Raw genomic sequence first — 26,411 nt, 5'->3', positions numbered from 1 at the left:
TAGTATTTGGTTACAGAACTGGGACGGCACTGGGGGTGGGTGGGCAGAGAGGATCCTAGGAGGGGGAGCAGGATTGATGGTGGGTCCCCCAGTTTCATAATTAATTTTGTTATTTGTTGGGGTTGCGGCACAAAAAAAAGGTGAAGACCACTGCTCTAAATCCTTTCTGGAACAACATGGGACCTCTTCAGATCTCAGCACTGGGTTGCATTCCTTGGTTTCCCATTGGAGCTGTCCAAGGTCCTGATTACTTACAGGAGCTCTGCAGTGGATCATCTGCTCTCCTAGTCTTGAACAGTAAATGAAACTCCCTTGGTGCAAAGAAAGTGTCCATCCCACACCACTTTCTGGAAATGGCTCCAGGACTTACACAGAGATAGCTTTAAATGTTTTGTACTTACCTCCTGTGTGCCCCCCTCCCCAGGATGCAGTGGGTACCTTTCCCGTACTAGTATTGCTGGCTGGAGACAGCATTGGGCTGTGAGTCCCATGGCACACAATGAGACTTGCTTCTGAGTAGACATGTTGGGGTTGTACTATAAAAGAATTGTACAGCTGAAAGCAGATCACATATTATTGCACTAATTATTTTGAACTGGCTGCCACTTTTTAGGTTTAGGTGTTCCATTCTGGTTCACTGGGCATTATTTCCCCCCTCCCAGGAAGGGGGGGGGCCTTGGGTTCAGGTTCTGCTGGAGTTTCTGACTGCACTGAGTAAACCAAGGGTGGCCCATTTTCCATTTTAGGGATCCTGGACCTTTAAAAATTGAGTAGAAGAGGGGATGTTCTCATCTGTCTTCTCACAGATGAGAAGCTGCACCTGCTGAAATTCCCTCCTCTACACAATTGTTAACAGTCCAGGAGGTCCAGGAAAGGTTGGCAGCCCCATTATAAACAAAGAGCTACAAGAGCATGAATATTCCTTAGAGACCACACCGCACACTGTCTTTCGGTTATTTGGCTCTGATGTTTGTGGAGCCGAATTAACTTTGTGGAGCATTCAAATTATTCCTGTCCTGTCAAAGTTATTCCTTCTGTCACTCCACACCTCTGCCTGTGCTCGCCTCTTGCTAGCCATCGACCATAAGCAGCCTGAGAAAGCACACGCAGCATGCATGTTCCATGCTGGCCAGAGAGGTACTTGCCCTTGTCAGAGCTCATTTCCACCTTGATTGTCACTGCTGACATAATTCCAGCCAGGGGTCGGCCCCCAAACCCTTTGCATGTAGTGCAGCCAGCCACAAAGCCAGAGCTCTTTAGCTTTATTTAGCACAGTGGCAGGAAGGGAAGGGTGGTTTCAGGACTGAATCAGAAGGGTATTGTTAGAGATGTGCAGTTATGTGCACTGTAGTGGTTTGTTCGGGGTTCCTCCCAGTTTATCATATGGCAAACTCATGCATTTGAGTATTGGACTGCAAATGAAATGGGGTCACCTGAAATAAGGTAGTGATTTGTACATTCACTAGGTATGTAGAAGTAGTGGTGTAGCTAGAGGGGGGTGCAAAGCACTAAGTTTTGCAGGGAGCTTCACTGTGCCGTGCAAGCAGCCCCCTCCCTCTCCCCTTTGGAACCACTCTTGGCAGGGAGAGGCAAAACAGAGGTGAACACCTGGAATGGCGCGGAAGGGGAAAGGGCAGCTTGCACGGCGCAGTGAGACTCCCTGAAATATTTAGTGCTTTGCACCCCCTCTAGCTATGCCACTGTGCAGAACTACATCAATCTGTGAATCAGAGAAGTAGTAAACCAACCAATCACCCCCAACCCCAACCTCACTGAGTATGCTCAGTGGTCTGCAGGAACCATGGCATGTTGGGGGGGGGGGAGTGTCTGTTGGGAAAAGCAGAAGGTGGAGGGAGTGGGCTTGCTCCAGTCAATGGGGCATTAAGATTGGGGAGATGCAGAATTTTGCTGCAAGTCCCTCCTGCATGGTATCGTTCTGAGCAGGCAGCCTGCTGTGTCCACGAGGCATGTGCAGAGTGCATTTTCCTTGGCCGCACCTGACACGAGTGTGGGCAGAGCATATATAGAACGTGAGTTTCCCACACTGAATCCCTGAGTTTGATGGTTTGGCGACAGAGTCCCCGAATGTGTCTGCAAAGCACCTGTGCGAGAAGACAGCAGGATGCCTCCCGCAGGAAGGAAATTTCTGGTTGCGCCTTTGCCGACAGATGTCATCCTGAAGCCAGTGGCCTGGGGGGGGCAAGCAGGGAGTCTCACCGCAGTGTGCAAGCGGACCCTTCCCCTACCCTTCCGAGCCATGGGGGGGGGGAATGGAGGTGTATGCCTGGCCCGAAAGGGGAGAGGGGTTTTCTGCACCCAGTGGCTCCAGGCAGTGGTGTAGCTAGAGTGGGGGGGGGGAAAGCACTAGGTTTTGCGGGAAGCTTCACCACAGTGTGCAAATGGTCCCTTCCCCTATCCTTTGGAGCTATTCCAGGTGGGGAGAGTAAAATGGAGGCATACACCTGGCTCTGAAGAGGAGGGGAGCTGTCTGCGCCAAGCGGCTCCAGGCAGTGGTATAGCTGGGGGGGGGGAAGCACTAAGTTTTGCAGGGAGCCTCACCTTAGGGTGCAAGTGGCCCCTTCCCCCGGAGGAACACACCAGGCTCCAAAGGGGAGGGGGACTGTCTGCGCCAAGGGGCGTAGCTAAAGTGGGGGGAACACCGCAGCGTGCGAGCGGACCCTTCCCCTCCTCTTAGGCTCTATTTGTTCCCCCCGCCCGGAATGGCTGCAAAGGGGAGGGGGAGGGACCCTTGCAGGTGCCTGCCCCCCCCGGCGACGCCACTGGGCGCAGACAGCCCCACTGCTGCCCCCTCCTCCGGTTCTGCCAGGGACCCCCGACGGGGCGGGGGCGGCTCCGGCGAGGCGGGGCGCTGCGAGCGGCGGGGAGGAGCAGGGCTGGCGGTGCGGAGGGGGCCGGGCGGCGGCGGCGGCGGGCGGCGGGCGGAGGCCGGGGCGCGCGCCCCCTCGGGGAGGATGCTGCGCAGCGCGCTGGCCAGCGGCGGGCCCCCGACGGCGCCGCGGGGCCGGGGCTGGGGCTGGGGCGCGGCGGGGCGCGGGCGGGCGGCGGCGTCGGGGGCGCTGCTGGCGCTGCTGGTGGCCTGGACGCTGCTGGGCAACGGGCTGGTGTGCGCGGCGGTGCTGGGCTCGCGGCACCTGCGCGGCAGGGTCACCAACCTCTTCGTGGCCTCGCTGGCCGTCTCCGACCTGCTGGTGGCGCTGCTGGTCATGCCCTGGGCGGCGGCGGCCGAGGTGGCCGGCTACTGGCCCTTCGGGGCCTTCTGCGACGTCTGGGTGGCCTTCGACATCCTCTGCTGCACCGCCTCCATCCTGCACCTCTGCGTCATCAGCCTGGACCGCTACTGGGCCATCGCCAGCCCCTTCCGCTACGAGCGCAGGATGACCCCCCGCCTGGCCCTGGCCATGGTCGGCGCCGCCTGGGCCCTGGCCCTGCTCGTCTCCTTCGTGCCCGTCCAGCTCCACTGGCACAGGGGCGGCCGGGCCGCCCACCCCCGGGCCCCCCCGGCACCCACCGCCTCCGGCCACGCGGGGCCCACTGCCTCTTGGACGGACGGCCCCGGCCCCCCCTGGGCGGCCGGCAACGCCACCCCCGCCGCCCAGCGCTGCGACGCCAGCCTGAACCGCACCTACGCCATCTCCTCCTCCCTCATCAGCTTCTACATCCCCGTGGCCATCATGATCGTCACCTACACCCGCATCTACCGCATCGCCCAGGTGCAGATCCGCCGCATCTCCTCCCTGGAGAGGGCCGCCGAGCACGCCCAGAGTTGCCGCAGCAGCAACAAGCACCTGGACTGCTGTGCTTCCCCCCAGCACCACCACCACCACCACCACTCGGGCCTGAAGTCTTCCATCCGCAAGGAGACCAAGGTCCTCAAGACCCTCTCGGTCATCATGGGGGTCTTCGTCTGCTGCTGGCTGCCCTTCTTCATCCTCAACTGCATGGTGCCCTTCTGCGAGAGTGACCCCGATGACCCTCAGGCCGGCCTGCCCTGCGTCAGCGACACCACCTTCAACGTCTTCGTCTGGTTCGGCTGGGCCAACTCATCCCTCAACCCCATCATCTACGCCTTCAACGCCGACTTCCGCAAGGTCTTCTCCCACCTGCTGGGCTGCAGCCGGCACTGCTCCAGCACACCAGTGGAGACGGTCAACCTCAGCAATGAGCTCATCTCCTACAACCAGGACACCTTCTTCCACCGGGAGATTGCCACCGCCTATGTGAACATGATCCCCCACGCCGTTCGGGGCCACCAGGAGGAAGACCCCTTTGACCACATGTCCCAGATCTCACCTGACCCGGAGGGTGCCACGGACTCAGTCTGTGATCTGGACTGCGAAGGGGACATCTCACTGGACAAAATCACTTCCAGCTATCTACTTTAAACTGAACCCAGTGGCACCCAGCCAGAGGGGGTGCGAAGCACTAGGTTTTGCAGGGAGTCTCACTGTGGCATGCAAGCAGCCCCTCCCCCTCATCTTCGGGAGCCAGGCATATGCCTCTGCTTTGCTCCCACAGACTGGAGTGGCTCTGAGAGGGAGGGGCTGCTTGCAAATGGTTCCTGAAAAACTCAGTGCTTTGTACCCCCTTTAGCTATGCCGCTGACTGAACCCAGCCCAGAGCGAGCCATAGATTTGGGGAGGCGGTATTTACAGTTGTCATGGTCTTTTTGTGTATGTGTTTTTTTCAATCCTGATCTGTAGAAAGTTGGGAACCTCAGCTTTGCTACTCAAGAGTAATGGAGAGTGGGTCTTGTGGGCAGCCTAGTGGAAAAGCTGGTTTGCAATGTCAAAAGGGCCGGTTGAAATTGACATTAACACATGCACCAAAAACAGTTTACCCAGCCAGCTTGATTCACTGTGGAGTTTGGATTTTATGGGACTGGGGGGGGGCAGAAGGGAGGCTACAACTATGATTTGTGGTGTTTTTCATCACTGACCACTGATTTTATGTTTTCTCCACCTTCTCTCTCACCTGGGCACCCCTTACTGTGTTCCAAAGGTTAAATAAATGTAAATTATTGATAAAAGGAGTTCTGGTGCATTTCAAAAGCCGTATAGTTTTGGATGATTGTCTAGCACAACCCTGAGCAAAGATATGCTGCTTAAGCTTAAGCCCCTTGGAAATGAAATGTGAGCTCAGGAAAGAGAGCACTCTGTTTCCTTAGAATGTGTTTAGACATTATTTCTTTAGACTGCATTTCTTCTTTTTAGAACAAAGGCTGCAGTCCTCCTGCATGCTTAAAGAATAAGCTCCAGTGAGTACAGGAGTGCTTGTGAGTAAACATGCAAGGATATGAGCTGTACATCACTTCTGTTTGAAGCTTAACAGGACAACATTTTGCCTCCCCCTAGACGCTGTCGCAGTAGTTGTGTGGCGGGAATGCTTCCCTGAGCCTGAAATAGAGAATCAAAGAGTTGGAAGGTACCCACAAGGACATCTAGTCCAACCCTCCTAGAGCATCTTTTAGCAGGTGCCTGTTGAGTCTCCTTGAAGATCTGCAGTGAGGGGGGATCTACCTTCCTTGGCAATCTGTTCTGCTGCTGAACCACCCTTATCATCAAGAATTTCTTTCTGATATCCAGTCTTGTACCCATTTGAACTGGTTCTATAGCAAATAGCAAACGTGTCTGCATATAAAGTGTGAAATCTAATAGTAAGAAAAGTCTAGCCCTCTCTTGAATGGGCTCACAAAACTGCAGGGTGCAATATTTATAATCCTAGTAATTCTCAGGTTTGATGGAAAGTATTTATTAGTGGGGCATTCAATTTTCTCAGAAATGCCAAAATACGCAAAAATCCTTATGATTATTTTTAAACTCCTCTTGTTGGCTCTTGCATTTTACATCTAGCCAGTGGAGGAGCCCGTAGGCGAACGTTCAGGTCAGGGAGAGACTTGCATCCATATTTTGAGGAATGTTACATTAAAGTACTGTATATATTAGTGCTACAAACGCTGGCCACAATCCAGCCAGAGTTAAATGCATTTCTAAACCTCACTGATTTCCACTGGAGAGGTTTATGATTTACAATCGGGGCACAAGCCTAATCAACTTTCCAGCATTGGCATAGCTGTGCCAGTGGGACATGTGCTGCATCCTGCAGTTGGGGGGCAGTCATGGAGGCCTCCTCAAGGTAAGGCAATGTTTGTTCCCTTACCTCAGAGTTGCATTGCCCTTATGTCAAGTTGGTTAGGATTGCCGCCTCAATAGGATTACAGCATAATTAACTTTGACCAGTTTATATTATTATGTGGAAATAATTAGTACCAAATCAAATTGAGGCTGAATTTATGGGCACACTTCTGTGAGATTAGCCTGGTTGGACACAGTGGAAATAGGCACATGATCTAGCTGTGATCTTAAGTATCAGAGGGGATTCTCTGCCTGTTAAATGCTTTCTGATTAAGCATCAAGCCTGATATTATCTCACTCCAGTCTGCAGCATGCAACATCACTGACACAGCATGTGTGTGTGGGGGTGGGGGTGGGTTTGACCAAATGTCTTGGAAAAGTAAGTAAAAAAAAAATATATATATATATATATATATATATATATATATATATATATATATATATATATATATATATATATATTTAAACTCTCCATAGACTACCTGGCCATCGATGGCTCTTCTTGGACCCACTGCAGCAATTTTGCTGGCATAAGTTCAAGGAGAGTCAGGAGGCAGATCTGGGCCAGGAAAGGGGGATAGGATCCAGAGGGCACTGCTGCCACCAGGATCCACCCCTCCCAAACCACCCCCTGGTTCCTTCCCTGAATTACCCCAATCACCCCCCAAATTGCTCACAACTCACCCCTGCTGTCACCTTACCTGCTTCAATGTGACCTGGGTGAGCCATTAGCAGGTGCATGGAACCTTTGGCCATTTGTACTGGTGGCTCTGGAGTACTGGATAGCCATGTGTCTTTCATGCTGCTGCAACTGGACATGGCATTGGATCATGGGACTGGGCATTAAGGGCGCAATCCTAACCCCTTATGTCAGTGCTTTCCAGCACTGACATAAGGGCAATGCAGCTCTGAGGTCAGGGAACAAACATTCCCTGACTTTGAGAAGGGCTTCATGAGTGACACCCAACTGCAGGATGTAGCGCATGTTCCATTGGCACTGCTATGCCAGTGCTGGAAAGCACTGAGATAACGGGTTAGGATTGCGCCCTAAGTGGATCAGTAGACTGGGCGTTAAGTACATCTCAGTGTAATCATGCAGGAGGGTTATTCAGAAGTAACTCTTCCAGAAATGAATGGGACTTGCTTCTGAGTTATGTGGTTGGAGGGCCATAAATGAAACATGAAATTATTACAGAGATGGTTGATTTCTTGGAAAAGTAAAGCACAATGCATGCTGCTCTTTGCCACTGGGAGTCATAAAGATTAGACGAGCACTACTATAATAAATGATCATAAAACCAACCCTCCAATCTTTAGGCAGGCAGTGATTACAAAGGGGGATAAAATGTCTTCCAGAGAAGACTTAAAAGGTCATTTATTTTAGGCTTGCCGTGCATTTATAGTTTAGTGTCTGGTCCTAGCGAGGAATTTTGAAAAATTCCAGAGCACTAAAAATGATAAAGGGGCTGGTAGATCTTTCATTCTTTAAGACACTGATGGCCCAATCTGGTCATGGTGTTATGACACCAGAACTTGCATTCTGCTGTCATAAGCAGTGCAGTGGCCCTGTAAATTGAGTGCCATTGCTAAGTGCAAGGGAGCCACAAGTGGAAAAAATCACTGATTCACTGCGCATGCCAATGGCCCACCCAGGCAAGGTGGTGGATGAAGCAAGTCATGGGTAGGGAGGAGGAAGTCCGGGAGTGGTTTGGGGCAAGGAATAGATGGGAGGGCATGGGGTGGGCAACAGGCTGGAGGGGATAGAGGACTCCAAGACTTCTTTCCTGGTCTGTCACTGACTGCTCAAACTCCACCCGTGTACTTGTGAATTTTTTTCCCCCTCAATATGCATCACTTTATATTGACTTCGGCCCTTTGTCATTTAGTTGCCCATTCTCCTATTCTGGAGAGGTCTTTTTGGAACACTTGAATCTGCTGTGGTTTTTACCTGCATAGTTTGGTTTCCTCTGCAAACTTGCCTGCCTCTGTGTTTACTCCAACTCCAGATCATTTATGAACAAATTAAAAAGCATGGGTCCCATTACAGATCTTTGGGATGTCTTACTTTTCCCCAATTCCAAGTTTGACCATTTATTCTTTCTCTCTGCTTCCTGTTATTTAACCAGTCCAAAAAAGGACCTCCCCTGTTTTTCCATGACTGCTGAGGTTACTCAAGATCCAAGTACTATATAAAATCAATTGGATCACATTTACCTACATGTCTGTTGATGCTCTCAAATAACTCGAGAGCAGTGTTTCTCAAACTGTGGTTTGGGACCCATTTGGTGGATCCCAAACCAATTTCAGGTGGGTCCCCATGCATTTCAATATTTTATTTTTAATATATTAGACTTGATGCTACCGTAGTATGTGACTGCATTTGGGGAAATGTTACAGATCGGTACTTTGAACAGGCTACTGTGTATAATCTTTCAACAGTGATAGTCAATGGGACTTACTCCTGGGTAAGTGTGGGTAGGATTACAGCCTAGGATTGTTAAAAATTTCCCTGCTTAATGATGTAACTTCCTGTCATGACATCACTTCCAGTGGGTCCTGACAGATTCTCATTCTAAAAAGTGGGTCCTTGTGCTAAAAGTTTGAGAACCACTGCTCTAGCTGTTTAGTGAGGCAGGATTTACCCTTGCAGAAACCACAGTGTTTCTCCTTCTGCAAGGATCTTTCTTTTATAGCAGTGGTTCTCAAACTTTTTCAGTGGACGAGTCCCTTGACCTACTGGGCCATTGGTGTGGCTCCCCATAGGTCAGCAAGCTTTTCATCAGGATTCTGCAGCTCCCCTGGCTGGTCTCCATGGCTCCCTGAGGAGCAACGGCTCACAGTTTGGGAACCACTGTTCTATAGGCTCAATAATTTCTGTCTTTAATTATGTTTTCCGGCAGTTTATCTGGAACAGATATTAAGCTGAGCAGCATGTAATTTCCTGGGTCCCCTTGGATTGTGTTACATTGGCTACATTCCAGTCCTCTGGCATGGGGACTTACTTCAAGAATGAGTTACATATGTTCACCAGAAGTTCAGCAATTTCACACTGGAGTTCCTTGAAAATGCTTGGGTGGATGCCATCTGGACCCAGTGTAATTCACTGTTAATTTGTCAGTATACTCTAAACCAGGAGTGCCCAAACTCCGGCCCTGGGGCCACATGTGGCCCTCAAGGCCTCTCATTGTGGCCCTCGGGGAGACCCCATGAGCCTCTGGCCCTCCAGAGATTTGTTGGAGCCCGCACTGGCCCGACACAACTGCTCTCAGTGGGAGAGCGACTGTTTGACCTCTTGCATGAGCTGTGGGATGAGGGCTTCCTCCACTGCTTGCTGTTTCACATCTATGATGCAGTAGCGGCAGCAAAGGAAAGGCCAGCCTTGCTTTGTACAAAGCCTTTTATAGGCCTTGAGCTATTGCAAGACCTTCATTCATTCATATAAGTTCATCTTTAATATATTCATTTGTGTATACTTTTGTAAATGTATTCAAATTTTAAATGTAAATTAATTCTTTTTTTCTCTGGCCCCCGACACAGTGTCATAGAGATGATGCGGTCCTCCTGCCAAAAACTTTGGACACCCCTGCTTAAGAGCATAAGAAGAGCCCCACACGATCAGGCCAAAGGCCCATCTAGTCCAGCTTTCTGTATCTCACAGTGGCCCACCAAGTGCTTCAGGGAGCACCCAAGGCAAAAAAACACGACCTGCATCCCTGTACCCTCCCCTGCATCTGGTACTCCGAGCTAGCCTACATCTAATACCAGGAGCTTGCACATACCTATCATGACTTGTAACCCATGATCGACTTTTCCTCCAGAAATTTGTCCAATTCCCTCTTAAAGGCATCCAGGCGAGATGCCATCACCACTTCCTGTGGCAAGGGCTTGCACAGACTAATTGCATACTGGGTAAATAAATCTTTTCTTTTGTCTGCCCTAACTCTTCCAACACTCAATTTTAGTGGATGTCTCATGGTTCTGGTGTTGTGTGAGAGGGAAAAGAGCATCAGAACCAGCAACATCCACTAAAATTGGATGTCATCCAATCTTCATCCCTTTTCACTTCTATTTGACTCCATTCTAGACAGCCAAATCCTATACTTACCGGCCATCATCATCACTCTTCCACCGGCGCTGACTGCCATAAAGCAGTCCATGCCACTTGTAAAAGGTGCTCTGGCAGCCATATGTCCACATGTACAATAGGAGCATATTCACATACACCACCTTTTTTTGCAGGCACCCTGATATGATCATAGGAAACAGGAGAAAACTAGACTTTGCTTCTCCTTCACAAAGCTTTTGCCCCTTTTTTTGGTTGGTGTTCCACCTGTGTAAAAGTTGGTAGTGCAGCAGTGGAACTACTCTTGAGTAGGTGACTTATCCTGGCCAGTCTTTGAGCTTCACCAGTGCTGTGGGGCGGTGATCTTGCCTGGAGGGTGAAAGCGGAAGACAGGCTTGTGCCGCAAGCCTTTCTTTCGAAATGAGTGAACTTTCTTGGACTTCACTTGATATATTTTTCAGAAGTTATTGACTGGAAGTGTTTGGCATTTATGACAAATGTGAGTATGAATAATTCATTTAGCAGTAATTGAAGTGTAGCTTTGAACCTTCCCCTGCCTATTAACACAGAAATGTGAAGAGGGTATTTTTTGTTTTAATTTCAGTTCATGTTCCAAGCTGTGGGGTGAGAGAGAGGGTGTTAAGCACTAAGCTTTGCAGGGAGCCTCACTGCAGTATGCAAGGGGTAGGGGGCCCTTGCATGCTGTGATGAAGCTCCTTGCAAAGTTTATTGCTTTGCACTCCCAAGATATTTTACAACATTTTTGTGGGCTGTTCAACTGCCATGACTGGTAGTATCTGTTTTGCCGATCTTTTTCCACATGTGCAGACGTGAAAAGTGAGGAATTGGGTGATGGTGGGTCAGTGAGGATAGAAATCCCTGGGTATTGCCCAAGATAGTGGGGGGAGTACACTCTCCAAAGCTGGTTTAGTTTGAGGTGTCAGGTTCAGTTGCCAGGGAAATCCCTGGCACAGAATGCAGTGCACAGCTGTGCCCTTGGCTGGCTGGTTCACAGTCCAGCCAAATCCCCTGCAGTGGTTGCAAGAATCTCTCACTCTGGCTCTGAACCTCAGTCCAGCAACATGCGACAATCAGTTCTCAGCACAGTAATATACTTCTCGTAATAATGCAGGGGATTCATTCTGGAAAACTCTACTGTATGAAAAAGCACTATATGAGTTCATTGATGTCCATGAAGCAGGGGAAATAGCACTGATTGTCCCTGTGCTTCCCAGAATGTGTTGCTTCCATTGGCTAGAAGAGCTGTCAGTCGCGGAGAACCTCAATAATTGTATGGAGAAGAAAATATTGGCCATGTTATATGGTAAGCAGTGGAAGAGGGACAGGAAGGGCAGGATACTGACAGCCATGCCAGCAGGTGCCAGTGATGCAGGAATGGTTGGCAACCTTCAGTCTCGAAAGACTATGGTATAAGCCTACAGCACCCAGTATTCCCAGGTGGTCTCCCATCCGAGTACTAACCAGGCCTGACCCTGCTTAGCTTCCGAGATCATGGTCTAAGCCTACAGCACCCAGTATTCCCAGGTGGTCTCCCATCCAAGTACTAACCAGGCCTGACCCTGCTTAGCTTCCAAGATCAGATGAGATTGGGCATGTGCAGGGTAACAGATGCAGGAAAGGGCATGTGTTGCTAGGGTATTGCTAGCTGGATAGGCCACTGCAGGAGATCCCTTGTGTCACATCCCAGCCCTATGATTGGCCCATGCAATGCCCCCTCTGATAGGTCCATGTGCTACAGCCTCCCAACCAGGTGTGTATATGTACAAGGTGTTAAGTGCTAGACGGGTGCAGGCTGGGGCTTACTCTGGGGCAAGGGGATGAATATCTCCTTACCTCAAGGAGATCTCCAGCCATCCAACTTCCCCTTAAGGATGCAGCATGCCAGTGCTGGCCCTGTGGCATCAGTGCAGGTAGGGGAGTTGGATAGGATTGTGCTGTGAGTCTTTATACTGATACTCTCTTGTATATCAGACTCTCACCCTGAGACACTGGGTTCACTAGGTTCCACCCTTGCCCCTCGGCTTCCTAACAATTATTAACCCCTGCTAATTGGGTAAGAGGCACTTTTTCAAATGGGTGCTCCTTTTTTTTTAGCAGGGGGAGAGTAACTGGCCCACCTCACCCCAGTGCTGTCTGTTCTAGTGGCTGTCTACTGGTATTCCTTGGCATCTTTTTAGATTGTGAGCCCTTTTGGGACAGGGAGCCATTTAGTTATTTGATTTTTCTCTGCAAACCGCTTTGTGAACTTTTAGTTGAAAAGTGGTATATAAATACTGTTAATAACAACAACAACAACAACAACAACAACAAGATTATCACTGTGAGATACATTATAGTAAACACTTTGTTGCATGCAATGTTGTTTTTACATGTTCACATAACATGTTTCTTTCATGGATGCATTAAAAAACTCAGTTTAAAGCAAATGTGGCATGTGTACAGCAGTGGTGTACCTGAGGGGGGCAAGGGGGACAAATGCCCAGGTGCCAGGCTGGGGCAGTGGTGCCACACCACCATCCGCCCCTCAACAGCATCCCCTCTATGGAACTCAGGGCCTTTTACCTAGAGGCATTCTGAGGGCTGGGGAAGCAGCCTGCTGCCTCTCCAACCCTCAGAAAGCCTTGTTGAAGGCCTTGGAGGGTCACAAAACATCATCTCTGGTTTCATGGAGGAAACCAGAAGTGACATTTTTAAGCCCTTAGAAGGCCTTCTAAGGTCATAAAAACATCACTTACAGTGTCCTCTGTGAAACCAGAGGTGATGTTTTTTGGCCCTCTAAGGCCTTTCCAAGGTCTTCCAAGGTTGAGGAAGGTGTGCACAGCCTCTCTGGGCCTACCAGTGGGGGGAGGGGGGGTTGGCAGCTTGGCTGATGGGGGGCGGCAGCCTGCGGTTGTGGCCCTGGGTAGTATCGGGGCCAGGATTGCCACTGGTGCACATTGGCCAGTAGTAATGCCTCTATCATGGATACATGGTGTGTGGAGGATTATATTTAAACGAAAGCATGACTCATAAGGATACTCATCCTAACTCATAAGGATCAAGCTGGCAGTGGGAATGAATAATTCCTCTGGTAACTGTTAGCACAACTGAAGTCAGTTACTCAATGCAGTTAACAGACACCAATGGCACGACCTATTCTAGCACGAATACAATTCTCTCTCTTTCTCTCTCCCCTCCCCCGCTGCCTGCCCCTATAGGTTTGTTTTTAATGTAGCTGCCATTATGCTAAAGCTGTTATTTTTGCTATACCTTTGATTTCACTAACCACCTGCAATGCACAGCAGCTCCAGCTATTTTAAGGGTCGTGTGTTTGTTTAGCATTTCAAATCTTGGAGCAATAAAAGGTAGATTATTCCGCCTGGGTGGGAAATAACATGCCGAAGAATTCTGCTCAATTATGTTTTAATTGCCAAAATTAGGAGGTGAGATTCGCCTAGGGAGAATAACAGAGACCAGAACAACTGCCTGGAAAGTTCACTGATGGGATGAAATAAATGTAAGCACCCCCTTTGCTTAGTTTTGAAATGCAAAGTGAAATGCAAAAATGAATTAAACTTAGCATTTTTGGCACTTGCATTAAGGAAAATACATGGAAAAATGACAACTCAAACATTTGTGTGTTTCTCAGCCCTGCTAAGAGTTGATTTATGTTCAGCGTGGCAATCCTATGCCCCTGGGAGGAAACCTGGGAGTCAGTCCAACTGAAACCAATGGGACTTACTTCTGAGTAGACATGGATAGGCCTGTGCTATGAATTCACTGTGTGTGCTCTGACAAAGCAAAAAAACAAAGTTCATTGAGGGCCAAATCCTAACCAACTTTCCAGGTGTCACTGTTCCAGTGGGGTGTGCGTTGCATCATGTGGTGGGAGGGTAGTTATGAAGGCCATCACAAGATAAGGGAACATTTGGTCCATCATCTAGGGGCTGCATTGCAGCTGCACTGGTGCTGGAAAGTTTGATAGGATTGGGCCCTTAGTTAGTCAGTCAAAGTTTAATTGTGGTAACCATAGGTCATTACAATAAAAAATCAAAGAATTACAATATGTCCATGAGCTAAAAAGGGGAGGAACAATTATGAACATCATACAAACAAGATCAACTGATAAAGAGAAAAATAGAAACATAAAATGATCCACGATATCAAAAACCATTTATAAAGACCTACAGCTTAATTCGAGATTAGCTAAAATAGAACCAAATCTACTTCCGTAAGAATAAAATAAACCCTGGCAGAATCAGCTCTATAAGATAAATTAATTTCCCATAAAAACAATTACTATACAGCACAAGATTTTACATAATTTGTACGGATTTTCAACGCTGCAAAAGCAAAACTAGCCACTTTCAGAGTGATCCCCATGTCAGCATCTACTAAAAGGCAGCAGATCTGAGCTACGGAAGGTCTGTCCTGCAACAAGGGGAATAGAGTGGACAAGAATTTAGATCTTGGCGCTTCATAGAGAGGGCAAGTTAATAAATAATGAGAAATGTCCTCTACTTCATCCGCTCCACAGATACAAAGTCTTAGATCATATGGGATTTTCTCATATCTCCCTACTAAGACAGCAGATTGCATACATTGAAATCACAGTGCAGTAAAGGCCTTACGTAAAGGAAACGAAGTTAAATTAGATAAATATTTTTCTGCACCAAAGGTTGATTTATATAAAAAAGGGGAAGGAAAGAAAGGTAAATTAAGAATATTGCATAGATCCTTTCTCTTAAAAAAAAGCTGAATTTTATTTTTAATTAAAATCTTAATCTTATTAGAAGAAAAGGTAGGTAAAAGATTCATATCTATTTCATAAAATTCTAAAATGGGTTTTATCAAGGATAACCATGATTTACGAGATGGAGCTATGAGTTGTTCTTTAAAGCAAATTTTAGGTAAGGAAGAGTCAGCCATAGAGACAAGTTTATAACAATATAAAGCCAGAGCAGTATGGCAAGAGGCCTCAATCTGAATTAGGCCTGTCTCAGATCTAAGGAGGGAAGATGGTGTCGAGCGAGGAACTCCAGGCAGAGAGCGAATAAAGGAATTTTGAATTGTCTCTAAACTGAGCAAATTCGCAGAACCCCATATTTCAGCACCATAAGTTAATTGGGGTATTATTTTCCTAGATAATACTTCTACCGCGGGAGTCACCAAATTACCCCCTTTCGATCTTACAAAGTGCATAAGTAGTTGTGATGAATGGACAGCTTTCAGTTTAGAGGCATTCAAATGCGGAACCCATGACTGTTGGGCATTGAAAGAAACCCCAAGATACTTAAAAACTCTAATTTGCTCAATTTGGGTGCGATCAAGCCTCCAAATATGCTTCTTTTTGGTTGAACCAAAGAGAACTACTTTGGTTTTACTATAATTTATAGTTAACTTTTCATGGGCGCAGAAAGCACTCAATTTAGAGAGTATTCTGTGCATGCCAATAGAAGTAATAGAAAATAAGGCAATATCATCAGCATAAAGGAGAATAGATAATTTGGTGTCCCCTATAGATGGTGGAAAAAAGCGGGATCTTGGAATTCCCCAATGATGTTATTAATGTAAAAATTGAATAAAAAGGGTGCTAATAAACAACGTTGTCTAACTCCCTTCACTGTCAAGATCTTCTCTGAAAGGTGACCTGGAGTTCAATGGTATCCTCTCATGATTCAGAGGGGATTGAATTTGTAAGCCCAATTTTTTATAATTATTTCTTGTCAGTACCATCTTAGATTCTTTCTTTCTTTATAAGGGAGCTCCAGGTACTCTCTTATTCCTCCTTTCTCCAATGAAGTCTTATTTAAGAAGCGAGCAAAGAGATAACCACCAAGGGAGTACAGCCAAAAGGAAGGGTGGAATCTCGAAAAAGTTATTCTTATTTAAAAAGCAAACAGTGAGATAACCACCAAGAGAATACAGCCGAGAGAAGGGGTGGGATCTCAAAAAAGTTACCCTCCTGACCTATCCACTGGGGATCATTTACTCACAATTAAGTCATTGAGTTGGAGTATATCACAAAGCAAAATGACTTCTTATCAAATAAAAAACAAACTTACTCAAAAAAAGAAGGAAGCATCAAAGTCATTAAAATCAGCTGCATATCTATAGTTCTTGTGAATAGTTCTTGTAAATATGGCCGGGCCCTTAGTTGAGAGTTACATTGCTGAGCTATGGAGTAAACGTGTCTCTTAGAATCTGTCTGCACCAGCAGTTTTTCATTGATCCGCTACAGGTGATCACACAAGAAGGATGCGTGGTTCACAGTACAACCTGTGAACCATTGATGTTTGTGTCTTTCTTTCTCGTTTTCTCATGCAATGTTCCAGTTTTCCGCAGTTGGGGCAAACATTAATCATGCATCCTGGCCAGATGCAGGGGATGCAGGTTGTATCTGTTGTCTTGTTTGCTCCCTGGGGCATTTGGTGGGCCACTGTGAGATACAGGAAGCTGGACTAGATGGGTCTTTGATCCAGTGGGACTCTTCTTATATTCTTATTTCTTGCTTTTAGTTGTTTTTTTTTTTTGGGGGGGGTGGTGAATTTACAGCATTGCACCTACATACCAAGGGATATGAGAGTAAACATTACTGTAAATGCCATACAGATGGCATCAGGAGCTGGGAAAATCTGTGTAAACAGAAATCTTTGCAGAAGAGCAACTCTCAGAAAGCAACTGAGAGGCACGGGAATGAGAAATTTGAAATGAGATGCTTGCACTAAATCCAGAGCTTGGTTAACCATTCCCAGTTATTGATCTCTTTCTACACTAACTACAAATGCATGAAGTGCTCCAGTGGGATGAAATATAAATCTTCTTTAATTAATATAAATATAATTAATATAAGATTTAACAACAACAACAACAACAACAAACCTTTATTAGATGTTCCCCTACCTTAAGGAGGCCTCTGGGACTGCCTCCCCACCACAGGATGCAGTGCATGCCCCATTGGCACAGCTGCACCAACACTGGAAAATTGGATAGGATTGGGCCCGTAGTTATTTCTCCACACATGTGGTTTTTATGCCAGTTATAGATATTCCCCAGATAACTTTTGCCCGAAAAGCTGTTAAACCTTCAGGCTGCTTGATCAAACTCCTGTGAAGTGAGGCCCAATACAATCATTATATAGGTGTTCCCTGCATCTACAGGGGGAGGGGAGTGCTCTGAAAGCATATACGAGAGCAGACAGAATATGTGATATATGAGCAGAGGCATACCCAGGGCTTTTGGTACCCTGGGCACCAATGCCGTGATGTCATGATGCCACATCTAGATAAAAGTTGTATCATTAACCATGAGCTTTCTAGTCAAACTTCATTCAAAACTTGTGAGAGAAGAGTCACGTCCCTGCTGCTGGAAAAGTCGTTTATTGGGGGGGGGATGACTTGATTAGCTCTATTCACATCCAGATGATGCAGCAGTATAGCTAGTGGGGGTGCAAAGCATTAAGATTTTCAGGGAGCCTCAACGCAGCGTGCAAGCAGCCCCTCTGTTTTGCTCCCTTCCCGGGAATGGCTCCAAAGCGTGGGGGGAGGGGCTGCTTGCACTTAGTGCTTTGCACCCCACCCTATGACACTGAGATCATATTTGAACGTGGGGATGGCCACCCTTCAACTTTAGTGCTCCTGGACCTTTAACGATTGTGTGGAAGAGGGGAAATTTCAGCAGGTGCAGCTGGCCACAGATGACAAGCTGCACCTGCTGAAATCCCCTCCTCCTCACACTTGTTAAAGGTCCAGGAGCGCTAAAGTTGAAAGGTTGGCCACCTCTGTTTTAACACATTCAGTTGCGTTTTAGGGACAGTGCTATATCACAGACTTACAAGATCTAATACAAAAGGGAGAACTGAAACAAATCCTTTTTTGCCCCTTTCACACTCACCTCCACTTTCCTCCATAGAGTTATAGACTTGTGCTATTGGCCATTAGGCCCTCCATCTGCGTAAATTTGCACAAACTGCGTAAATTGCCTGAACTTCCGTAAATTGCCTAAACCTGGCAAGAGGGGAAAGGGTTAAATATCCCTTCCTTTCTGCCTTTGCCTTGCAGCCTCCAGTTTTTCAACAATTGTTTTTTGTTGGGAGGGGGGGGCGACACTGTAGGAAAAGGGCACTATTCACACATCTCCCAATATTGTCTAGTTTGGCCCTTAGATCTTCTCAGGCTGTTGACAACATATGATTTAGTTCCCTGGATTCCTCTTGTAGTAAGACTGCTGTGCACAGATGGCTCTTTCTTGTCAATGTGTTGGGTGGCTTTTCCCACCTCCTCCTACTTCTTTTAAACTTTGAACAAATGGTATATAATCTCACTTCTGAGGGGAAAAGAAAGAGATGTTGAAAGAATATATCCTTTTGGCTGTGTCGATGCACAGACATATTTAGGATGGCTCTACAAAATGCTCCAGCAAAGAGTAGGAAGAAATGCTTCAGAGAACTGCATATATGTGTTAGGGTTCTTTTCTTTAAACTGCTTTTAAAATATAATAGGAGTGTGAAAGCTCCTTTCTGCAGCTGCCCACAGGCAGCCAGCATGTTTTTGTCCCCACAATGCCCCACACCAACATAATATCCAGGCAGGACTGGCCCAAGACCTCCTGATGCCTGAAGTGACATGCCAAATGCTCTCCCCCTCACCCAATGATGTGCCTGCTTCTCTGTAATGGAAATGTGCAAGGTCCCTCAAGGAGATAGGGTGTGGTGTCATCAGTGGCCCCTTGCTCTGGCAGGCAAGTATGGGGTTAACATCAGGGCCTTAGATTGCAGTGAGTGTGCTGCACAGATGAAGCCACTTGGAGGCAATAGGGCCCTCAGGGATAAAAGCAGCACCTGCAGGAAGGAAAAGGGTGTGGAGGAAAGAAGGAGGAAAGCTTGGACAAAGAAAGAGCTAAACTGATGGATTAATGGACTGAGGAGCTAAGGGTCTGGCTGATGGACTACTGGACCTGCTGACTGACCAGTGGACTAACTGATTAACAGACAGATGGGCAAATGGACTTCTGAGAATTGCTGGAACAGAGACTGCTAGAGATTGGTGTGTGGCTGCCACACCCAAGACCTGCTGAGGACAAAGGTGTTGCTGTAGTGGCTGGAGAAACTGCTGGCAGGAGAGGGGAGGAAGGAGGACCTCTGCAGGTTGAACAGGTGAGCTACCCTTGGTGGGGGGGTCCAGCAGTGCTGCAGTGAAGAACTAGGGCCATTGTTAGAGAACACAGAGGAGCTAGTTAGCTCAAAGTGGGCATAGGTTCTCTAGGTGAAGCTTGGACTGGGGATTTGTCAAAACATTCTCCCACTCTTGCATATTCAACGTCTGCATTCTCCACCTCTTTACATTTCCACTCCCTCTCTGCCCTTCTAATGGCATAGCAAGCAGCGGGCAGTCTGCCCCAGCCACTAGGCTAGAAGGGATGCCGCATGAGGTCAAGCCAAGATGGTGGTGCAGGAAGAAGCAGCAGCAGGTATGCAGAGGCCTCCTTGTGTTTAGGAGGCTTGGCAATGTGGTTGCCGCCCCTTCCTACTCCTTTGGAGGCTCAACGGGGACTGGCAGTTGGGCTGTGAAGCTGCCATCTTGCCACTGCCTCCTCCTCGACGAGAACCCAAAAGTGACATCGTGCAACATCACAGCATCATGCCTCTTGTGCCGCTCCCTTAGCGACACCCCTGACCCTTTCCTACTTTTTTCCAATCCAAGGAGAAGGAGGGAGACAAGTAGGCAGAGAGAAATGAGAACCCATTACTAATCTGCTGCCTGAGGTGATAGCTTCAGTTGACCTTATGGGTGGACCAGCCCTGCATCAATAGCACTGGGGGGGGGGGAACATGGCAACTGTCTAGAACAGGGGTGTCCAAAGTTTTTGCTAGGAGGGCCACATCATCTCTCTGACACTGTGTCAGGGGCCAGGGAAAAAATTAATTTATATTTAAAATTTGAATAAATTTACATAGATTTACATAAATGACTATATTAAAGATGAACTTATATGAATGAATGAAGGTCTTGCAATAGCTCAAGGCCTATAAAAGGCCTTGCACAAAGTAAGGCTGGCCTTTCCTTTGCTACCACTACTGCATCACAGACGTGAAACAACAAGCAGTGGAGAAAGCCCTCATCCCACAGCTCACGCGAGAGGTCAAACAGTCACCCTCACGCTGAGATAAGTTGCATTGGGCCAGTGCGGGCTCCAACAAATCTCAGGAGGGCCAGAGGCTCCGGAGGGCCTCGAGGGCCGCAAGTGGCCCCAGGTCTGGGGTTTGGGCACCCCTGGTCTAGAAGCAGGTGAAGCTCTTATGCTCCTTGTACTCTTCAACACAGTTTAAAACAAGAGGGGAAAACCTACTCCACTATAGTGTAGCAAGGAAAGCCCTCCTACTCCCTTCTTCATGAAAATAAGCGGAGCCCGGATACATCATCTGCTACTTGGCTTACTGTAGCCCAGCAAGCATTGTTTTTAAGATGAAGAAAAACTGGACCAAATGGACCTGATTTGGCTCTATTTTCCAATGGTCACAGAAGGGATGCACACCCCCTCCTTATTAAAGGCAGCCCTTACCAAATGCGTTTTCCAGAGAGGTCAGAATTGCGACATCTGCAGCCAACAGCAAGTGGAACCTGACATCTTGTATTTTAAAACCACCAAGGCACAAACAGATCACAAAATGGCCAAACATGAACCTGCTTCAAGTAGCAATTCACCTGAGAATCTGACAGCTCACTTTTTCTGCACCGGTAGGGCAGCAGAGGCCGATTCAGCTCTGGTACGCAGCCACAGATCTAGTACAAGCCAATGAACTGAAAACACCTTAGACTGATGGAGTAAGAATGAAAAAAGGAAACCATATGGGGATGTAGTGCCCACAGAACAGTCACTTCTGTATTTTAAATGTTTCTATCCCATCTCTTAGCTACAAAGATATGCCTGGGCTGGGAAGGGGGGTCGGATCGGAGAATGGAGGAAGCTGCAGTGACTTGCACTGGTATCCTAGCCCATTCCTTCCCCTGTCCTCTCCCTACTGTCCTTGAAACTATGGCAGTAAAATGGCTAGTGTGGATCCAAGGAGACCCATTGGTGCCAGTGGTTTTTTGGGGGTAACAGTGTTAAGTTTTGAAGGGTATGTCAATATGCCGTGAAATCTGCCCCTTCCCCTTGCCGCCAGAGCCATTTCAGGTGGGGAGAGCAACATGAAGGAAAACCTATTGGTGTGCCCCCCCCCCGGGAACACCACTGATTAGTGCAGCAGAAGCTTGCCCCAGGGTAAGGGAACAAATGTGCTTTGACCTCAACAACTGTCCCCCCCCCCCCATGCAGCTTGTACTCCGTTGGTGCTGCTGCATTGGCAGGGGAAGTTTAGTTAGGATTGGGCTGTAAATTAAGTGAGTATAATCAAGGTGAATTTAGCTCCTGTTCAAAGTTCGGTGTGAAATGAAAGGCCTTGGGCTGATTCATGTGACATTTTGCTTAATTTAGAGGCACAGCCTTCTGGTTTCGCAAGCCGTAAGTGAAGTGGCCGTAAATTCCACCCAGTGAGAAGAGCCTGATTGCAGGTTGGCAGAAATTGCGTGTTCAAGTGCTCATTCAAAACCAAGCCAGCCAATTTTCATTCAATCCCGGAATTTCATTTCCTTTGACCACATTTTGTTACTGACTTCAATGATTGACAATGTTCTGATCTCTGCTGCCTAAAATGGAGGCTGAGATTGATTTGATTTTTTTTCACATTGGTCAACAGTTTTCTATACTGAAATAAGAAAGAAAGATAGATATGGGAACAATGCATTATAAAAAGAATATTAGGTACATTAAAATGTTTGCTAGAAGAGCAATAATAAGGAGGCATGTGGATAAGCGACTGTATATGTCATATAGGTACAACATGTTTTTGTGTTGGCAACCTTCAGCCTCGAAAGACTATGGTATCGCACTCTGAATGGTGGTTCTGGAACAGCGTCTAGTGTGGCTGAAAAGGCCAATCTGGGAGTGACAATCCCTTCCACACTGGGAGCAAGTGCAGTCTGTCCCTGGTCTGTCTCCCTGGCTATGGGCCTTCCTTCTTTGCCTTTTTGCCTCGGTCTGTTGGCCAAGTGTCTCTTCAAACTGGGAAAGGCCATGCTGCACAGCCTGCCTCCAAGCGGGCTGCTCAGAGGCCAGGGTTTCCCACTTGTTGAGGTCCACCCCTAAGGCCTTCAGATCCCTCTTGCAGATGTCCTTGTATCGCAGCTGTGGTCTACCTGTAGGGCGCTTTCCTTGCACGAGTTCTCCATAGAGGAGATCCTTTGGGATCCGGCCATCATCCATTCTCACGGCATGACCGAGCCAATGCAGGCGTCTCTGTTTCAGCAGTGCATACATGCTAGGGATTTCAGCTTGTTCCAGGACTATGTTGTTTGGAACTTTGTCCTGCCAGGTGATGCCAAGAATGCGTTGGAGGCAGCGCATGTGGAAAGCATTCAGTTTCCTCTCCTGTTGTGAGCGAAGAGTCCATGACTCGCTGCAGTACAGAAGTGTACTCAGGACGCAAGCTCTGTAGACCTGGATCTTGGTGTGTTCCCTCAGCTTCTTGTTGGACCAGACTCTCTTTGTGAGTCTGGAAAACGTGGTAGCTGCTTTACCAATGCGTCTGTTTAGCTTGGTATCGAGAGAAAGAGTGTTGGAGATCGTTGAGCCAAGGTACACAAAGTCATGGACAACCTCCAGTTCATGTGAAGAGAGTTCTTAGGTACAACATGGGCGATTTAAAAACTTTCATCATGGCAAGGGACAGCTTGATGCTTAGTACTGGTCAGAAGTTCAGTGCAAAGCAAAGGCTGAATGAGCAACTGAGTTCAAGGTACTGTGTTGAAGGTTCATGCTCTTGGGCAGTGGTCTTCAATCATTTTCATTCCATAATCCCAAACAAACAAGTATGAGACTGGGGACCCACCATGAATCCTGCCTCTTACTGGGACCCAATCTGCCCACCCCATCACCACCCATCCACCCCCACACACTCCATTTCTCCCTACCTCTTGTGCCTACAACAATCCTGTTAGCAGCCCTTGCAGAACCAGCCTTAGGAACTGCAGGGCAAGACAGCAAGAACAGGTAGTGCAGGATTATTTCAAGAACTCAGTTTCGATAAGTGAGTACCATTATTGGATTGGATCCAAGTCCTCTTTTGCACAGGTTTTTTAAAGATTTCTGCACCTCCCCCCCCCCCCCCAAAAAATGAGGCTTCACAACCCCATTGGGGATGTGACCCACAGACTGAAGAATACTGCTTCTGGGGTTCTTAGGGGTGCTAGGCTGGGGTGCATCCTCAACATGGTGGAAAACCACAATCCATCAGTATGGCTAAATCTGGGGGGAAAAAATTTAACTGAAGATAATTCAGAGGAGAGTGGGGTACTGTCCATGCAATGGTTTTGAGCCTGGGGACTAAGAGCTATAACAGAGGACAACCTGCTTGTTTTAAATGTTTGCTGTTTATCCTGTTCTTCCTCATTTGTCACTGGTATGAAACTTACTTTTCACGCGTTGCAATTCGAGCCTAGATCAGACCAGTAGTTCCTACACTGTGCTCTGCTTACAGAGAATTGCGTGACAGAGCAGAGAGAGAGAGAGACTGACTATCTTAGAAATTGCATTGTATGTTTCGCTTCCTGCTCAAATAAAGCAACCCTGCAGACAGATCTTTGACCACAAAGCAGAACTGGGAACCATGGCAAACACAGCCAAATCCCGAGCTTTCCCTAAATTGACATTACCCTAAAGTCATCATCAATAACTTTTGTCTAATATTTTGCAGAAGTGGGTCTTTTCAGCTTCCCATTTATTCGTCCTGATCTTATTCTGTCTCATACATCTGCTTTGCTGAAGGTCAGCAATTAACTGTAGTTAACTGTTAAGCAGGATCTATTTCCTTCAAAGCTTCTGATATAATTAATTGATGCTTATTGATTTAGGAAAAAGGTTAGACTTGGCTCTTTGTTCTTTCTGACAAGTAGGGCTGATGGCTACTAGCAGTCAAGGTTGTATACCCTGCAGACATTCCATGCTGTTTTTTCTCCTTGTGAATATTTTCCTCTTCTTCCTTTTAATTATTGTTTGCTTCAGAAATCTGACTAGCTGAAAATGTAACATAAAGCTAAAACATAAATACACATGTGGATTCTCTTGAGTATAGTTTCAGGTTTGATTTGGGAGCAGAAACGATTTTGCTTGTCCTGGTGGATTGCCGGGGGATACGTAGGGATTAAAACTTCCTGGATACGGTCAGCGTATTGTGGATGCCACATAAACCATGCTCTGCTTCTGGGCTGTCTAGCAGGGCTGGGAATGAAGGATGCTGTATTGTGGTGTTTCTGCTCTTACCAGTCGGGAAAATATATAAAAGTGTGCTGGGAGACTCCCCGTGGGAATTATCCAGTGGGATGTCACAGAATTCCATCCCATTAGTCATCAGGTGCCAGTGATATTTGTACCTCTTCTGTTCATCAGACTCCAGTGAGGCCAGTGAGGCCCTTAAAGATGCTTGGAATCAGTAAGGATCTAGTCAGTGGCATTGCTTGGAGGGGGGGGGGACTGAGGTGGACTGGCCTAGGTGCTGTGCCCCAGAATGTGGCGAGGGCTGTTAGGCACATCATCCAAGTCTCCACCAAGCAGAGCTCTGCGTGGTGTTTGGAGGTGAAGGGGCCCTCCTTTCCTCAAGTCTAATTGCCTGCAAATTGTTGCCCCTCCCGAAGCAATTGGCAGTGGCTCTATGACAAGCTGATATTATCTGGTTGCTACCAAACTACTCCTGGGAAAGAGGCGTGGCTCATTCAGTTCCACGACCCAGATTTTCCTTCAGCTCTCATTCCCATCTCTGCTACTGATGAGATTTCTTGTGCAAGATGACTTCCTAAATGACACCAGCTGGAATGGCAGATTTGTGCGTATGTGTTTTCAAAAGTGGCCAGGAACATTGTGAGACTCTGGTGTCTGAGAGATAAGGGACTACTGATACTCCTGCAGACCGGGTTGAGCAGTGAGGTGGCTAAGTTTGCAGATGTCACCAGACTTTTCCGAGTGGTGAAAACCAGAAGTGATTCGGAGGAGCTCCGGAAGGATCTCTCCAAACTGGCACAGTGGGCAGCAAAATGGCAGATGCGCTTCAATGTCAGTAAGTGTAAAGTCATGCACATTGGGGGAAAAAAATCAAAACTTCACATATAGGCTGATGGGGTCTGAGCTGTCTGTGACAGATCAGGAGAGAGATCTTGGGGTGGTGGTGGACAGGTCGATGAAAGTGTCGACCCAATGTGCGGCTGCAGTGAAGAAGGCCAATTCTGTGCTTCGGATCATTAGAAAAGGTATTGAGAACAAAATGGCTAATATTATAATGCCATTGTACAAATCAATGGTAAGGCCACTCCTGGAGTATTGTGTCCAGTTCTGGTCGCCACATCTCAAAAAGGATATAGTGGAAATGGAAAAGGTGCAAAAGAGAGCGACTAAGATGATTACGGGGCTGGGGCACCTTCCTTATGAGGAAAGGCTACGGCGTTTGGGCCTCTTCAGCCTAGAAAAGAGGCGCCTGAGGGGGAGCATGATTGAGACATACAAAATTATGCATGGGAAGGATAAAGTGGATAGAGATATGCTCTTTACACTCTCACATAACACCAGAACCAGGGGACATCCACTAAAATTGAGTGTTGGGAGGGTTAAGACAGACAAAAGAAAATATTTCTTTACTTATTATTCTGAGCAGATTGGGTGTGGGAAAGCTTGCCGTCTGACGTCACGCTGCTAATGAGCCAATATTGTTCTCCCTTCTGCGTTAGAGATGTTGGCGAGAGATGAAAAGCAAGGGTAACAGAACTTAGTTCTCTTTGTAGCATCTTGGGAGCATCACTGGAATTCATGGCTACATCTGTATCTCTTCCAGCAGCAAGTTCATCAGGACGCCTAATTTTTCTATTTTCATCATGATTTCCAGCGGCAACAAATGTTTTCATGTCTTGCACACTCAAGAACATCAGAACATGAGAAGAGCCCTGCTGGATCAGGCCAGCTTCCTGTATTAGAGAGTTAGAACAGACAAGAAAAAATATTTCTTTACTCAGCGTGTGGTTGGTCTGTAGAACTCCTTGCCACAGGATGTGGTGACAGCATCTGACTTGGATGCCTTTAAAAGGGGATTGGGCAAGTTTCTGGAGGAAAAATCC

The 26,411-nt window shown here is 47.4% G+C and overlaps 1 protein-coding gene and 1 pseudogene across 1 annotated transcript; one reads left to right on the top strand and one right to left on the bottom strand.

Moving 5' to 3' along the window:
* Positions 1-2,720: 2,720 nt before the first annotated feature.
* On the top strand, positions 2,721-4,403 carry DRD5 (dopamine receptor D5). The gene has a single exon (XM_066632936.1). It carries the CDS (start codon positions 2,721-2,723, stop codon positions 4,401-4,403), a length of 1,683 nt encoding a protein of 560 aa, XP_066489033.1.
* Positions 4,404-11,735: 7,332 nt separating this feature from the next.
* LOC136656252 (5S ribosomal RNA) lies at positions 11,736-11,852 on the bottom strand (annotated as a pseudogene).
* Between the last annotated feature and the right edge of the window lie 14,559 nt (positions 11,853-26,411).

This window comes from Tiliqua scincoides, chromosome 6 (assembly GCF_035046505.1).
Source record: "Tiliqua scincoides isolate rTilSci1 chromosome 6, rTilSci1.hap2, whole genome shotgun sequence".
Classification (NCBI taxonomy): Eukaryota; Metazoa; Chordata; class Lepidosauria; order Squamata; family Scincidae; genus Tiliqua; species Tiliqua scincoides.
The sequence above is the reverse complement of the archived record's forward strand: the minus strand, read 5'-3'. Positions and strand labels throughout refer to the sequence as shown.

Coding starts and splice junctions, on each gene's coding strand:
- DRD5 (XM_066632936.1), top strand. CDS start 2,721: ATGGCTGCAAAGGGGAGGGGGAGGGACCCTTGCAGGTGCCTGCCCCCC.